This window comes from Manacus candei, unplaced genomic scaffold (genome assembly GCF_025592945.1).
Source record: "Manacus candei isolate 608988 ecotype Guabito, Panama unplaced genomic scaffold, ASM2559294v1 h1tg000028l, whole genome shotgun sequence".
Taxonomy (NCBI): domain Eukaryota; kingdom Metazoa; phylum Chordata; class Aves; order Passeriformes; family Pipridae; genus Manacus; species Manacus candei.
The window spans coordinates 36,108,662-36,125,149 of record NW_026138076.1 but is presented as its reverse complement, the minus strand read 5'-3'; the positions used below and the strand labels follow the sequence as shown (position 1 = coordinate 36,125,149).

The 16,488-nt window shown below is 55.8% G+C and overlaps 1 protein-coding gene across 1 annotated transcript; it reads left to right on the top strand.

Moving 5' to 3' along the window:
- Window positions 1-7,460: 7,460 nt before the first annotated feature.
- On the top strand, window positions 7,461-9,400 carry ATOH1 (atonal bHLH transcription factor 1). Its single transcript, XM_051790136.1, has one exon. It carries the CDS (start codon window positions 7,461-7,463, stop codon window positions 8,328-8,330), a length of 870 nt encoding a protein of 289 aa, XP_051646096.1. The 3' UTR covers window positions 8,331-9,400.
- Window positions 9,401-16,488: the final 7,088 nt, after the last annotated feature.

The following is a 16,488-nucleotide window of genomic DNA, read 5'->3' as shown; positions in this document are numbered from 1 at the left end:
CCTCTCCCCCGGTGCGGGGGTGGGAGTGTCGCGGAGTCGTGCGCGGCCGCGGTGGTCCCGCGGCGGCCGGAGGAGCCCCATTTCCCGGGAAACGGGGCGGGCCGCGCCGCTATGCCGCCGGGATAATGGCGAGGGCCAGCGCCGTGTCACCTCTTGTGTGCGCTTTCCAAAGAGGAGCCCGGGCGTGGAGAATGGGACACAGACCGCCATTGTGCCGGCGACACTTTAATCGCCCACACCTACAATATTCAACCTGCTGCCGGCAGCGGGGCGGCCCCGGGGCGCACACCCCACCCGGGGGGACGGGGCGGTGGCCTCACCGCCGTCTCGCCGGGGAGAAGCTTTTCGGGGCACCTTCAGCCGCGTGGCGTGGGCTGTGTGAGCCCGACTGGCGAGCGGTGCCCACCGAGCACTGCCCACTGCCAGGGCAGGTGCCCCGAGCTGGGAGAGGTAGGAGAGAAATGCCCTCGTGTCCATCCCAGACGGCGGTGGCAGGGCACTCAAGGACCTGGTGGAGACACCAGGCTTTTATTAAGCACAGCAGCTTTTGCTGGACGTTGCTTATGTGCTGCCTTTCCATGGATGTCACCTCCCCTTGCTCTCACCAGGATGCAAAGGCACACAGGCCTACAGCAGAGATAATTTCTTATAGTGTGGATGAAACAACTGTGCTGAAGCAAGTTGTGGGGTTTTCTGCTTCATGAACCAGGCAGGGTGGGATGCTTGTTACTTCTGTTACTCCTACCATCCCTCCTTCCAAAGCTGAACAACTCTGGTTCTTACAATGAACTCGTGTGACCCCTGTAGCGGTTATCACACAGACTGTGAGAGCCATACACCTGGGCTACTGAAAACTGCGGGTTAATGATGGAAGGTCCCAAGCCTCAGCAGACCACCAGCTGTGTCTAGCCTCACCTTCTGCTTCAACGGAGCTTTTACACACTGCAGATGAACACTAGGCTTCACCCTTTGGGAGTTTCTAAAACTTTTATGGAGTTCAAAGCATCCTGCGTGCCTGGAAAATAAAAATGCTTAACAAGTCTCCCTCCAGCTCCAGACCAAGCAGGTCTGCAGATCATGGGTATGCCAGATGCCAGAAGTATGGATCTTGCTGCAGTCAGGAAGCCTACTGTCACAGGAGAACTGCTTCCCAAGAGCTACAGGACTGCAACTGAGCATTGGTGTTTGAACAAACCTGATGAGAACACTGTCACTGACGAGAACACTGCAAGCAATGCTGTGCTGAAGCTGTCTGTTGGCTAATAGACTGAAGAGAGTCTTCTGCATAGCTTGGAATTTTGAGATGCCCCTAAAGCTTAATTCCCTTAAATGCTTAATTTTTGTGTATGTCTTTCTGTCTTAACCCCATGAAAAAAAAAAATGGTTCTAGTTTTTAGCAAGTAAAAATTCTTAAGACATCTTAATCTACAAGGTAGAGGACCAGATGAAGGTATCTTCAGAAGGGTTTGTTTTCACAGCCGTTCACAAGGGTAGTTCCTGAAAGTTCTGTTGTTGCTGTGTTGGAAATGGACAGTTCCTAGAAGCCACTTTGCTCTTTGCTGTCAGGGATTAAATGGAAGAATTTCCCATGGATGGCAAGGTAGTATTTTTTCTTGGCTGACAAGTGTTTCTTTCGTGGATAAATACCTCTGAGTTGCTGAGCAGCACCAGCTTGGGTCTATTCACTTGCTTTTCTCCCCTTATGAGGGACCACTGTTCTCCACATTATTTTGGCTTGTGTAACTGTAAATATTTACTATTTACATTTTAGAGACCTTCTCTCCTCTGGAGTCCCGGAAAGGTTCAAATTCTGAGCTGGCTTTTCCACAACTAAGAAACCTCCTTCAGGCACAGGGCTGCCTAATTGTCAAGAGCTTTGTGGGTGATGGATGTGAGAACATGATCAAGGCCCAGTACAATTGAAGCAGCTCCCCTAAGCTCCCAGGTTACTGCTGAAGTAATGCTGCTGTTGCAAGGCAGACTGTTTCAGATGTTGATTTTTTTTCATTTTTTTCCTCTTGCTTACGTCAGCTGTTAATTTTTCCTGACCTGCCCATCGATATGTTATTACTGTGCCACAGAGAGACTTCAAGCTAACTTTTTAGTTTATACCTCAAGCCTATGATTAGAATGTTTTTCCAGAGCAAACCTTTATAACTGTACTTTGTGTGATGGCTAAAGTGAGAGTGAAGGAGGGAATGCTGTAGCAATCAGTTAAAAACCCCAAATCTAGTACCAGCAAATCTGGAGTACTTACACTCCCTGGGCTCTTGTGCAAGAGACGGTGAGAGCAAGTGGAAGTGACCAGATGTGATTTGAAGGGAATATGTTGCCTTATCTCTGTGGATGGATTGATGTTAATTTTCTGATCTTAAAGCAGAGGAAGTATTGTTCGTATGCTGTAGAACTGTTGATGGCACTGGTCATTTTCTTGGCTAAGTGATTTATATTAGTAAAATATCCCAACTAGCAGCGTAATGAAAGCATGCTAGATAACACTTGTTCATAAAGTAGGGATGGTCATTAGTGTTCTGTTACTGCTCATTTCAAGAGTGACTAAAATGATGGACCTGTGGGTGGTGCATGTGAGCACGCACAAGCCCTGCAGAATTGTTCCTGCTGCAATGGGCGAACAAACTACACCTGGAATAACATTACTGTTAGAGGCGTGAGGAGCTCAAGGATTGGGAAGGTATAAAGCCTCTGACAAAAGCAGATCCCTTGTGTCTGATATTAGTATTCCCATTACATTAAAGCAGTCTTTCACTGCAAGGAAATGCTTCCAATTCTGTGCAGTGTATAAATATTTTTCGGTCATTAACCCTTCTTCCTCCAAAACCTTAGCTCTGGATTATGCTTAGTTATACACATCCTAATCCAAAAGCTGCTTGTCTGAGCTATTGCCCACACTCTGGGTTACAGTTCCTGTCAGAAGCAGTGTCCAAGCCAATGCAGACCTCTGCAGTCAGATTTTTTCAGTTTAGGACAGGAGAAAACTGCTTACCATCTTCCCAACAAGGTCCTCTGATTGTCTGGGGCCATGGCAGTATGCATCAGACCATGGCAACAGCCCTGTAAACCCCTGTGTGGTGAGCCTTGATGGTTTGGTTTGGTTTTTCTGGAGGCCTGTTTTTCAAAGTGTCACACAGCTGAGAAGTGCCTGAACTCTCCAAGACTTTGGTGGGACTGAAGGCATTTAGCAATTTTAATAGAACCTCCTTGACAAGCCAAGGAGGTGTTTAAAACAAAGTGACCAAAGGAAAATTGTTTTATTGTAACACTTGTTTTATGAGTAACACTTCCTTGAATATGAAGCTTTTTATTTTTAAAAGATGAGCATAGACTAAAGTCTCGGTAACAGTTATAGCCATTTAAATAAATAGGCAAAGTGTATGTAGGTAGAAATTCCAATGATAAGATTCCCATATTACAAAGCCAAATTCACTATGCCTTACAATGACTGCAGGAGGTAGGTATTGTTACAGCAATGCTTTGCATTTCTCTTGGAGGCAGTGGAGGTACTTACACTAGAATTAACTGTACACAACAGCAAGAGTCCTCAGGGGTAGCCCCACAGCTTAAGTCTGCACTAGATATTTATGGGGGTAAATGTCACCAAGAAATGGGAATTAGTTTAACCAGCCCTCAGAGTTGAAGCAAATTACATTGGGTAATTGTAATCATCTGCCCAGGAAGATTACTCTGTAGAAATGAGGGCACATTCTCTTCAGCAGCACCATGGTCCTGGTTGTCCTGAGTGGAAAGGGGCAGGTTTCAGAAACATTGAAGTCTGCAGTGATTTCCCTGGGCTTTTGCATTCCTTGCAGTCATCACTTCTAATGTCTATTTAAAACACATTTGACAGTAAAGCATCAGGCACTGGTCGTAGGAGGAGACTAAGAAAGACTTGCTGCTGGACCATCTTCTGCTTTAAGCAATCTTGCTCTGAATAATGTAAATATGAACACTTTATTTGGGTGACTATTCTGATGATGCAGTTGATGAGACTGAGAATTATTCAGCTGTATGTTGTCTTTACGTGTTTGTTGTTACTCACTGTAGTAGCTTCTAGATGGGATTGGGCATTCCAGGGTGCAAGACAGCCACAAGTGGGCAGGAATCCCATTTTCCTCCTCCTGCTGGAGGCCTGGCCAGGTTTTGGTTGAGATTCAGCATAGATTATCTCATCTCAGTGAGATTCACAACCTGATCTCTACCCACTCGTGTATTTTACTGCCTGAAGACCAGGGGAGGTAGAAAAAGGGTTGTGTGCATCCCCCACTTTTCAAAAGGAAGGAAGGAAATGGGAGAAAATGTGGGGAAAGTGGGGCAAGGGAAGAGAAGGAATAAAATACTTCCTGACCAGTGGTGATGCCTGCAGAGCAGCCAGCTGATCTTGAAATGGGATTGAATGAGCAACTAGATTGTTGAGTACAATTAAGCTGAGGACTGACCCATGTGCTTTGTGTGCTTTCAAAATGTCTCTGGCTGTAATGACAGAGGAGGCTTTTTGTAAGTCTGTTCTCCCCCCTTTGGTAACCCATTTTTCTGTAACACTAATATGTGCCTGACCACTGCCTCAGCCCTTAACCAGGCTCGGGATTAGGAAAGGAGCATCAAGGGGAAATCTGCATAAAGATACAGGGATAAGGTCAGTTTGTTTTCCTCTGAAAGCTTTGACACTTTCTTAGAGAGAGCAGATTCATTTTCAAGGCTTCCTACATTCCTGCTATTGTACAGTAAGTGTTTCAGACCGGTGTGCCTGTGTTTCCGACTCCCATGAAGTCCCCTTTGCAGCAGGGCGTGCCTCGAACCGCTTCAAAAGAACCAACTTCTACAAAAGAAAAAAAGAAACCCAAGTAGGCTTGAACATACAAAGAGAGGGAGAAAGGGAAGAGAAAAGGGCCGGGCAGTGTTGAATACAAAATGAGTTCAGCCAGCCCCAGGAGTTCTTCATCACTTACATTTATCTTATTCTGGGAGAGCAGAGCTAAACCCAGCACTGACATAAACCACTCTTTGCCTTTGACTTTGACTCTGAGCACGCACAGCAGATACAGGCATATGGAGAGCACTGGATTTCAATGAAACATTTTTCCCCCTCTGAGCAGTGGTGTTGGTGGGGAAAATAGCTTTTTGTGTGTGTCCTTTCAAAGGCAAACTCTCGAGTGAGTCTCAGATGCCTCCAGTTTCAAAGCGTGCACGCGCTCACAAAACATGCGCTTGAAAAATAAGCAGCTGGTAGTGTTTCTCAGCCGTGCTGACCATCCAAAGAGCGTGCTGGGGTGTTAGGCTGATCTCCCCAGTGCTCCAGGAAGTCACTGAAGTGACTAAGTGCTAAGGGAAGCCCACCAGCACCTGACAGCAGCTCTGGCCCAGCCAGCAGTGCAGGGTACTCAGAGGCCAGGGCCCCTCCAGGGCACCAGTCACCTCACATCCACATGAGATGCTAATGGGATGCTGCTCCCCTCTATGCCCAGGGTCTACTGGGTGGCTTGTGGGATGAAGGATGGGCCCTGCTGTCAAGGAGGCCCCAAGAGCCCCATGGCCCATCAGCCTGGAGCGAGATGTTTAAGACTTCAACGCTGCACCATCATGGCTCTCCCCATGCCTGGGAGCTCGTAAGGCTTCTGGAAATGCGCGTCAGTGGGTACTGCTTAGCAAGGCTACCTCTCATTTCCAAGCTTTGGTCTGCGGTCCTTGCATGGAGCAGCTCCCAGCCACAGCAACTGGCGCTCGAAAGGGGAATGCTCAAGCTTAACCCTGGGGAGGAGAGTGCAACAGGGCTGCTGGCAAAGCCTGCTTGTGCCACGGGGACTCAGTGAGGGAGCACGCAGTGCCTGCTGCAGACTGAAAGAGAAGCTGGAGGGATGGATGTTTAGCTGGTGAACAGCACCGTTCAGAGGTTCAGAGGACTTTTTATTCCATTTGTGATATAAGCATTTATATGTGGGTTGTAATACAAAAGGAGTATATAAGAGTTGTTGTTAGATACAAATAGTCTGGCAACTTTGTGGATAATATACAGAAACAAGGTATTAACTTCTGCTCCTTATCATCTTTCTTACCAAGGTTTCATTTTGGTTAGAAATTGATAATTTGGTTTGGGGGTGTCCAGCCGCTTTTGCCTTTGAAACAGAATTGCCAAAAAAAAAGAAAAAAATAATAGCAAAGGCTTGCCTCAGTTTGTTTTTAAAGAAAGCAAACCATCAGCGTCCCGTTTGTCTAAAAACATCCAGTTGTTTGTGGAAGGTGGCCATGCGCCAAGCGTGCCCAGCCAGCTTCCTAAACTAGTGAGGCTGCTCATTCCATGTCACCGCCGCTCAGCTTTGAGCTGCTGGGCTCCCTCGCTCCCTCCTTGGCTCGTGAGTTATTCACTTTTGAAAAAACATATCTACCTCATACTGTGCCCATCACTTTGTTCTCCACACGCCTATTCACATGGGCAAACCTCCACTTCTCCTCTCCAGGCAGGCGGCGGTGGCGGGAGGGGAGGCTGCGCGGAAGGGAAGTTAAGATGCGTGCACGGAGCTATTTCCCTCTCCACCACCTTTGGGCAGCTATTGTTGGCCCAACAAAAGGACTCGCTCGCGGGGGATCGGGACCCTGCCGAACACGTGGCAGCTCCGGGGGCAATGTGCTGTCCCGGCTGCAAACGCCAACGTGTCTCAGCTACCGGGTCCCACGCGGGCTTCCCGCGCGTCTCCGGGATTAACGCTCTAAAACCGAGGGAACACCCTCGGCGGCTTCGCGGCCGGTCCTGTGCACGCCGGCCGTCCCGGGGCGGGCAGCGCTCCCTTACCGATACCTCGGGCAGGGTCGCAGACGGACCAAGTGCTACCGCCGTCCGGCGCTGCGAGGCCAAGGAGGGCATTTACCGGAGCCTCCGGGATTTGGCCAGCGGGGACTGGAAGGAGAGGGATGTTTCCCCTGGCCGGCGCGACGGAGCATCCTCAGCGGGGGGAGGCGGCGGGCAGGGCCCGGTGCCGGCGGGTGTTGGGTTCCCCCGGTGCGGAGCGGCCGCGCCGTCGGGGCTCCCCCCGCACCAGGTCCCGCACGGCCGCGCGCGGGACGCCCGCCCGGCGCGCGCCGTGCCGGGGCGGGGCGGGGCGTGGCCGCGCGTGCCGCCGGCCCGGGATCACCCCTCCCTTACCCCCCCCCGCAACCTCCGCTCCCCCTTACCCCCCCCGCGCCCCGCGCGCGCCATTGGCTTCCCGCACGCGCCGGCCCCGCGCGCGGGCGCTCCATTGGCCGCGCCGACACGCGACCGGCGCGAGAGACGGGCGCGCGGCGGGAGGGGTGGGGCGCGAGGGAGGCGAGGGGAGGGAAGGGGGGGAAGAGGGGGCGGGGGGGGGACCCCGGCGCGTGCCGCTCCTTAAAGGGGGGCGCGGCGCCCGCTCCGACACCGGAGCCGTCGGGGCGCCACGCGCGCCGCCCCATGTGCGCGCGGCGCTAGAGCCATGAGCCTCCCCTGGGCCGAGCGCGCCCGGGACCCGCCGCCGGAGCCGCCGCCGGGGTCGGGGCCGGAGCCGGGCGGGTGCGGCGGCTTCGCGCCGGGCTCGTGGCTTGGCATGTGCTGCGCCTCCCGCCTGCCCGCCGCCGCCTCGCCGCGCTACCTCCTGCCCGCGGAGGACGAGGAGGCGGCGGCGGAGGGCGGCGCGGCGCGGGCCGGCGGGGGCAGCCCCGGCGGGGCGCGGGGCGGCGGGCGGCCGCGGGGCGGCGGCGGCGGTGCCGGGCTGCGGGCACAGGTGAGCGGCGTGCAGAAGCAGCGGCGGCTGGCGGCCAACGCGCGGGAGCGGCGGCGGATGCACGGGCTGAACCACGCCTTCGACCAGCTGCGCAATGTCATCCCCTCCTTCAACAACGACAAGAAGCTCTCCAAGTACGAGACGCTGCAGATGGCGCAGATCTACATCAGCGCCCTGGCCGAGCTGCTGCACGGCCCCGCCGCCCCTCCCGACGGCCCCGGCAAGGCCGAGCACCGCGGGGCCCCCTTCGAGCCGCCTTGCGCCGCCGCCGGGGCAGGAGCGCCGCCGGGGCCGCCGGCGCCGCCGCCGGGGCCGCCCAGAGCGTCGCCGCCCGGGCACGGCAGGACTCGCTTCCCCCCGCCGCCGGCCGCGGGGGGCTACTCGGTGCAGCTCGACCCGCTGCACTTCTCCTCCTTTGCGGAGGGCGCCCTGATGGGACAGAGAGCCCCTTCCCCCGCCCTCCTCATGCCGCAGCCCGGGCAGCCGCCGCAGGAGAGGAGCAAAACTTCGCCCCGGTCCCACAGGAGCGACGGGGAGTTCTCGCCCCGCTCCCACTACAGCGACTCGGACGAGGCCAGCTAAGGCGGGGGGGGGGTCGTCCCCGGCAACCCCCCGGCCGCCCCGGGGCCGCGGCCGCCCCTAGAAGCACAGACTCCGCCGTGGGGTGAGCAGCCGGCCTCGGTGCTGCCTCGGACGGCATCAGCTCCCCTTGGTCGCTTTGAAATTCACCCCCTCGTCTCCCACCCCCGGTAGCCCCTGGGTCTGTCCAGGAGAGATGGCTGTTAGCGAGTGACTGTACCTGCCCTGTCTGTCAGGGTCGGTTGGTTGTTTCCACTTTTAGTTACCACTTAAAAAGTTTCTTTTGCCTAGAAGTCGTTGCCGTTCCCTTCTGCCAACACGCCACCTCGCAGCGCGGAGCCTGGCTTGCCCTGCCGGCGAGCAGGTGATGCGCAAGGAGAAAGCCTGGCCCCGCTGCCGGGGGTGCCGGGGTGCCGCCGGCGCCATCCCCACCCGGCCGTGAACCCGCCCTGACACCCCTGTTTTCCAGGACACCGATCCTGCCCTGGGTCGTACTGCTGTGGAAACACAGACACACACAAAAAGTCAATAACGCACCGTCTTGACCTGTAAATAGCGGAGAAAATTTGGATTTTCCTTAGAGCACCATTTCGGCGTCTTTTGGGGGGAAACTTGGCGCAAGCACTTTATCAGCGGCTGGAGATGCAGTCTCAAGAGGAAAGCTACTAACCGCCAATTGGAGACCGATATTTAATTAAGCCACTTAATCCGAACTCTCTTAAAAACGAAAACAGCTTTGTCGTGTCAAACTTTTATGTCCGTTTTATTTTCCTTTTGTGGTAATAGGAAACGTATTTATTATGCAGTGTTTGCTATTATTTCTGCTTTTTTAAAAATTCTTTTCTACGACGAGACTCGTTTATTTTAATTTTAGCAAAGCCAGCTGCCATTGTTTTATGTATTTTAATTTTAAATTTTTTTTGAGATCAAATAAACGTGGGGAAAAAAACCCAAAACAAAACAAAACAAAAAAAAAAACCAAAACAAAACCAGCCTCAAAGCGTGGTCCGGTTCAGCTTCTCCCCTCGCATTCCCCGAGCCGCGATGGTGTCAAACCCCGCAGCGGGACTGAGAGGTACAGACAGAGCCGCGGAGCGATGCTCCAGGGAGCCGGCGGGGCGCCCCGGCTGCCTGCAGAGGGACCGGGCGGCCCCGGGGCCGGGGCGGGCTGTGCCACGCGTGGAGCAGCGCTGCCTCCGCTGCCTGCGCCGCCGGGACCGTGCCCCAGTCTCCGTCCCGCCGTTCCCAGCGGAACCGGGATCATTACAACAAGTGCAGGGTGAGGGGCTTGGCGCTGCTCTGTAGCCGCCTGTCCCTGCACCGCCGCTCGAGTCACATCATTCCTTTCCTACACCTGCCCCCCCGGTCGGGGGCACGAGCGGATCCCCCCACGGAGCCTCATGATAAGCCGGGCGGAAAGGGTTAGGAGCGAGCGGGGAAGCCGGCAGGGTTTGGAGGACACGCGAGCAGCGCAGTGGGTCGCCGGGGGATCAGGATATGGCCAGTGAGCTCGGGTTAAACCCGAGGGGGGGGGGGGGGACGGGGGACAGGGGAATGATGCTTTGCCCAGCCTGCCCGTGACACCAGACCCGGGGCTAAACCGAAGCCGTGTCGCTGCCGGGGTCCCGCTGAGTTCAGCAGGTGACACCTGGGAAGGGGGTGTCTAAGGGGTGATCAGTTAACCAGGCGCGGCCGGGTGAGCGTCCCCTGCGGGAGCGAAGCCCATGAGGGTGTCGCTTTCCCCTGCAGAAACAGGGCACCTGCCCCTCCGATAACCCCGGGCTGCCGCACTGCCCTGCCCGCCGTCAACACCCGCGGTCACCGCCCGTACCTGCCGAAGCGACGTACGGTCTCGCAAGGCGGAAAGTTCATTGGGAGGGCTATTTCCCTTCATAAAAAACGACTGCTTTATCGGGGAGGGTCACCGTTTCTTACGGGCATTGATTTCTGGGCTGTGGAAGCCGGTCTCACATCTTCGGGGGCACGCGTGGGGTCCTAGCACAGGAGTGATGCGGCGGAGCAAAATATCGCAAATCTGGGGAGTGTTGTTTTGTTTATTTGGTTTGGTCTGGGTATGTGCACAGCGCGGGTAAAGCGGCGGCCGCCGCCGTGAGTGACCTCGGGGCAGCACCCCGCGGAGAGGTCCCGGGGGTGCCTGCCAGGGGTTGAAAGGGTGCGAGCACCCTCCCTCGGCCAAGCCGTCCCGGGCGCTGCCTCTGCGGCTGCGAACACGCGAGGTGGTGGAAAAGAGCGCAACAAAATCGTCCCCGCTCTCTCTGTCGGATCCCTTCCCCCGACAGATGAGCGCACCGCATGGCGCGGCTGGTGCTCGCAGCCGCAGCGCAGCACTCGCCGTCTGAGGGGCTTTTTCTTCTTCTTCTTCTTCTTTTTTTTTTTTTAACGCTTCTTTGAAAGGGTTACCCAGCCGCATTCCCATTTTAAGGTTCAGCTATAGAGTTTGCATAACAACCGCTTGGCAGCCCCCCTCTCTTACACTCCGTTAACAAGCTGTAACGTATAGCTGCAGGTTGCTATAATCTCATTAATATTTTGGAAACTTGAATATTGAGTATTTCAGACCGCTCATTCCCCATATGCCAGGCCACTCCCGCTATGCTGGCTGGTTCCTTTCTCTCCATTATTAGCAATTAGCTCCTACCTTCCAAAGTCAGATCCAAGTATCCAAGATACTAGCAAAGGAATCAACTATGTGTTGCAAGCTAAGCATGCTTAATATCTCCCAAACAAACAAAGAGACAACATTTCTTTAAGTAATGAAGATGGATAAATCGCTTTATTGAGCTCGCGACAGTGTTTGTTTTGTATAGACTACCGCAAAGTTTTTTAACAAGAGCGGGGACGCGCACCAGCCCCTGGAAGCAGTTTCGCCCGGTTTGCTTCGTGGGGTTTTATCATCTTAAACGGGCTTTTATTTGAAAAGGGCGAGTCAGAAGTGCACTATCCGAGCGTTAAATTTTGGCTGAACGCTAACTGTCCTCTGGGGTGTGCGAAACAACTGCGGGGGCTGGGGGGGCTCGGGGAGGCGGTCGCCTTTGTGCGAGGCGCACGGCGGCTCCCTTGCCTTTTTGAGCCCGGGTCGCCGGACGAACCGCAACCGCGGGCTCCGGTGTGGGGGCTCTGTCCGGCCGTTTAGGCGGCGGGGATTTCGGGGGGCCGGAGAGGGGCGAGGCGCGGCGGTGACGGGGCGGGGGGGGGGGGGGGGCCGACGGCCGGGGCGCATCGCTGCCTTGCAGCTCTCTGGCTGCTGTTTGCTCAACCTCTGGCCTCGGGGAGGGAGGAGGAAGGGAAGGATGAGGAAGGGTTAAACCGGGCCAGGGGAGACCAGAAAAGCGCAGGGACCGCGGAGGGGGTGAGGGGGGGAAGCTGGCCGTGGGGCCAGTGTTTCTTAATTAGAGCGGGGCGGACAATGCTTTGGGGCGGACAATGCGGGGGACAGGGGGGCTGGAGGGCGGAGGAGGGGGTCTGGCCTCGCTCCCGGCCGCGGTGCGCCGTGTCTGGAGCAGAGCACGCGTTGTCAGCTGGTGAGCGCAGCGGCCTTTCAGGCGGCTCCCCAGGGAGCTGCGCGCCCGCGGTGAGCTCCATCGTCACCCCCTCCCTTCCATCATCATCATCATCGGCCTCCTCCTCCTCGACGGCCCCCATCCCAGCCGAGCACAACAGCCAGCATTCAAGCCCCCTTCCCTCCCTCCCCTCGCACAACAGCAGCGCAGTGGCAGCCACGCCACCTCCCAGCAACCAGCAGCACGCGAGGGCACCGCCAGGGCACCTGAAAGAGTCAAAGCCAAAGAAAGGGAGACAAAAGAGGAGAAAAGGATACCCAGGAACGGCCCAGCGTGTCTGCTCCGACAGTGCGGAGAGGCAGGCGCCCACAGAGGGACGGGCGAGCCCACGCTGAGGTCGGGCATGCACACGCGTGCACATCCTTGCACAAGCTCACAGGGGTCCGAGCCTCTGCCACAGGGACGGAGACACCCTCCGTTTCCTACCCTGCGGGAGCAGAGGAAAGCGCCCAGGAAGCTTTCCGCCCCACAGCCCCGTCCCCGCGTCGGGCACCTCCCGGCCCATGTGCCGCTGTGTGCCACCCACGGGCACCGACCCTGGTACCCAGCAGAAGCCGTCCTTGCGTCCGGTCACCCCCCGTCGCATCTGCCCGTGACGTGCCTGTCCAGTAGAGAAAAGTGCAGGGGAGAGTGGCGAGGGGTCGGCTTGTGCGTGAGTGAGGCGGGAACCCTGCCGGCCCGGCGTGGGGAGCAACCTCTCCGCGGGCAACCCAACCCCGCAGCGCCCAGGCTGGGGCGGCGAACCCCAGGGGACAAGGAGGCAAGTTGTCTGACTCCGGCCAAGTCCTTGCAACGCGGCTTTGCTCAGGGCTGTGTGTCCGCCGGGGCGCACCCAGAGCTGGGTTCGGGCCTCGGGAAGCCATGTGCCGCCATCCCACGTTAACTTCAGGCGGACACTCTCTAAGTACGTTTTCCAGAGCTGCTGCACGACCGGGAGTGGGTGGGAGGAAGCGCGGCTCCGCTGGCTGCGCTGCCCTTGTGCGGTGGGTGAGCTGCCCATGTGCGGGGGATGCGCTGCCGCTGCGGGCGCTGGCTATTTCCAGGCTGCACAGAGCAGAGCAGACAGAGAGGCCTCTTCTGAACTACTATCGAATGGCTTAGGATGCCTTCGGGAGCCCAGCCAAGGCGTGTCAAAGGCGGTTTGAGCGGTGAAGCATTTAAATGCTACAATAGGTGGCTTTCTGGCGTGTGCTTTTCTCCCTCCCCGCTTAGAACCGGGAGGAGAGAGAAGGCGTTTTTATTGAGCTGCTCCAGTGGTGGGTGCGACACCCCTCAGCCCTCGGGGCCTCCCAGCCCGGTGCCGCAGCCGAGCTCTTCCCCCGCGGGGCGCCAGCGCCGGAGCGGCCGCCTCTGCCCCGTCCTGCAGCCGAGAGCGGGGAGAGCTCAGCTCCTCTACCGCTCCCCGCAGCTTTTCGTCCCCAACTCGGTTTCACCGAGGCTGCTTGGGGTGGGGGGGTGCCGACCCGCCTCACCCACTGTAGCGCGGCGGGTCGCTGGGACGTGAGTTGGGAGCTTGGGACGGGGCGGGGACGGGCTCTCTGTAGTGCTGACACGGAAAGTGAGGTTTGAAGATGGGAGATCAAATCTCCTCCGTTTCTGAAGAAATTTCTTTTTGTATTTCATCCCATTTCCACCCCAGTTTTTATATTTTCCTTTTTTTTCCCTCTCTTCCTCAGGCTCTCCCCGCTCTGATCTCTTCCTATCTTCCTTTCCCGACGTCTTGTGGCGGCCACCCGCTTTCCCCTGCTCTACACCGAAGCTGCAGCCCCAGAGAGGCGCGCTGCCGCCGCCGGGGTGCCCGGCAGAGAGGCGGGCGGCGGCGCGCACCCGCCGCGGGCGAGCGGGGCTGCAGCACTTTTATGGGGCGGTTAATCAACTGCACATCAGCGAGACAGCGCATCAGCCCATCTGCTTGATATATATTCAGAAGGGCTCCAGCCCTTTTGAAGTCTAATTTCTTCCCCAGGAGAACGCGCCGGGTAATTTACCATCATTTCCCAGGCAGGGCGGCCAGCGGGTTAACCCTTTCCCCAAGCTACTGCCGCGGGTTTTCCTCCCGAGCGAGCAGCTTTGAATGCCTTGGCGCCTCGCCGCAAACTTGTAAAAGTGCCTCTTTAATGGTACGTGACTCGCTGAAACAGGACACCCAGCCACCGGCACGGCAAACCCCTCTTCGGCTTGTCGGATTGGTGTTTACAAGACCTGTTTGGGACAAGCAAATCCCTCAGTCCTATGGGGTCAGCTCGTATCATTTCATCTCCAATCACCCACTGATATTTTTATGTTTCAAGATGTTTGGGGTTTTGTTGTTGTTTTTTTTGTTCCCATCCGCTGCTCAGAAACACAGTTTTATTCAGTCAGGAGCAAGAGGTGCCTAGGATGGGAAGCGAGCAGCGCATCACGTACGGGCTGTAGTGCAACACTGCGCTGCGCTGCAAAATCCCTCTGACTCAGAGTAACGGAGCCCGGCAGGTGCGGGAGTCGGGACGGGACGGGATGGACACCATGTCGCCCCCCGGCCTGCAGGACTCCGACACTCGTGGGTAGCGCAGGACCCGTCGCCGCTGCCAGTGATCGCTGTGCAGGCGGCGCACCGGGACGGGACACGCCGGGGGGTGGCCGGTCCCTCTACTCCGTCCGGGGCCGGTGAGCCCGGGGATGATGCCGAACCTGCACCCAGTCCCCCGGCAGCTCTGACTTGCGTCCCGACATCGACCCAGCAGAGCTGTCGGAGCTCCGGCCCCGGGCAAGGGAAAACGTTTGACTCTGCAAGACCTTCCTCCCCTCAGGACTCTGCCAAGCCCAGGAGATGGCTGCACCGCCGACGTGCACTGACTGAACGGGTTAGGGGACACGTTGAAATAAGCCCGAGACCGTTGAGCGGCAGCACCTGCTTCCTATAAACCCCAAAAGCAAACCTCGGGGACCGGCCGGAGCCGCCGCCGTGCCCTCAGTCTCCACCTGCACATCGCTTATCTACAGTCAACATTTTTATCCTGCTCGCTCCCGGCTCTGGGGCGGCATCCGCGACTAGCAGCTACACCCCGGCCCCTCGCCACTCCCCCGGCAGCCAGCGGGCACCGGCCCCCCTCAGCCGGGGCCGCCCTCGCTTCTCCCTGGGAGCAGTGCGAGGAGGCCGGTCTTTTATTTATTTATTCATTTGTTAAATCCACCAGCCCAGCTTCTGAAAGAACCGTGCATGATAATGTCTCCTGCAACATCATTTCGTCGAAGTCCCCTTCAAAAAAGGAGGGAGGACATATATTGATTTATTTATTTATTACATAGAAGAGCTAATTCTTTCACCTAAGTAGTTTGCAGGCAGAGTTACTGCTGGTGGAGGGGCTCGGAGAAGTCCTGTTGATGGTTTCCATTGGAGCAGGAATAGACTGTCCACAGGGTCAGAGCAGAGCCGGGATGCAGGGGGAGCAGGGACCTCTGTCAGAGTGGGCACGGGGCTCTTTTGTACTCCCTTTTGAAAAGCAATGGAAAGTGGGCTAAGCACTTCCATACAGCTTGTCTGCTTTGGATTTCAGTTGCTGTGGGAAAAAGTATTACTGTCGTATTTGTTTTATATGATCCACAAATTAGATTACATTATTATGTTTTTCTCATGCAAGTACTAATGCTAAACTGAGGGCCAGTGTTATATGAATATTCCCCAAAATTCCAACTCTCAATAAGCTGTGGTGATTTGTAGTATGACTGCCATAATTATGACTCGATCCCACAGAAACAGTACAGCTGAGACCTTGACTAAAGCTCATATAGGGGACTACTTATATGGTTCTCAGTCCTAAGGTGCCTCTCAGTGTCCTGGGAATGTATTACCCTGTCTGTGGAGAAAGACCTGAGGCTCAGCAATGTTAAGTGATTTGCTGTGGACAACAGTAACCCAAGACCAAAGGCAGGGCATGAGTGCAGGATGTGTGCCAACACCTTCTTGCACCACACACTTTCTTCCATTTACTTCAAAAACATTTCCAGTTGCAAGACTTTGCTTGAAGCAAAGGATATTCATCAGGGACTGGCTTTTCACCTGCACAGATGGTTCACCATGCCTATTGGTAGGGTCATCCTTTGCCAATGCCTGAGGAAGCAGAGTGCAGAGCAATTACCTTGCCCCAGCTGTAGCCTTTTATTTTGAGTGGGCTGAGAGGGACGGAGAGGTGGAGTTTTCTGCTTCAGGGTAAAGCTGAGCAGCATCTTGGGAAGGATGGTGACTGGATGCAGGCTTCTGCAAAGAAAATGATTCTCCCAGCTCATAGGTTGTTCCCTCATTAAGTTTGAAACTGCATAAATTGTTCCTGTTGGAACTTCCTTTCTGCTGCGGGTGAGAATATGAACCTGAGGTAGTTCTCCAGGGCATGTGAGACCATAAGGCACAGTTTGGCATGTAGAACATGCAGTACCATCCTTGATCACCTCTCAGGTAGGAAGAATATGTGTTGTTTTTCTGAAATTAGCTGTACTTTAATGTTTGTGGTGAAGCCATGATAAATACAGCCTGAATTATATTGCTATGTTTCACTGCTTACCAGAATGTCTTGCAAAAAAACTCTCATAGCAAATTTTCATGT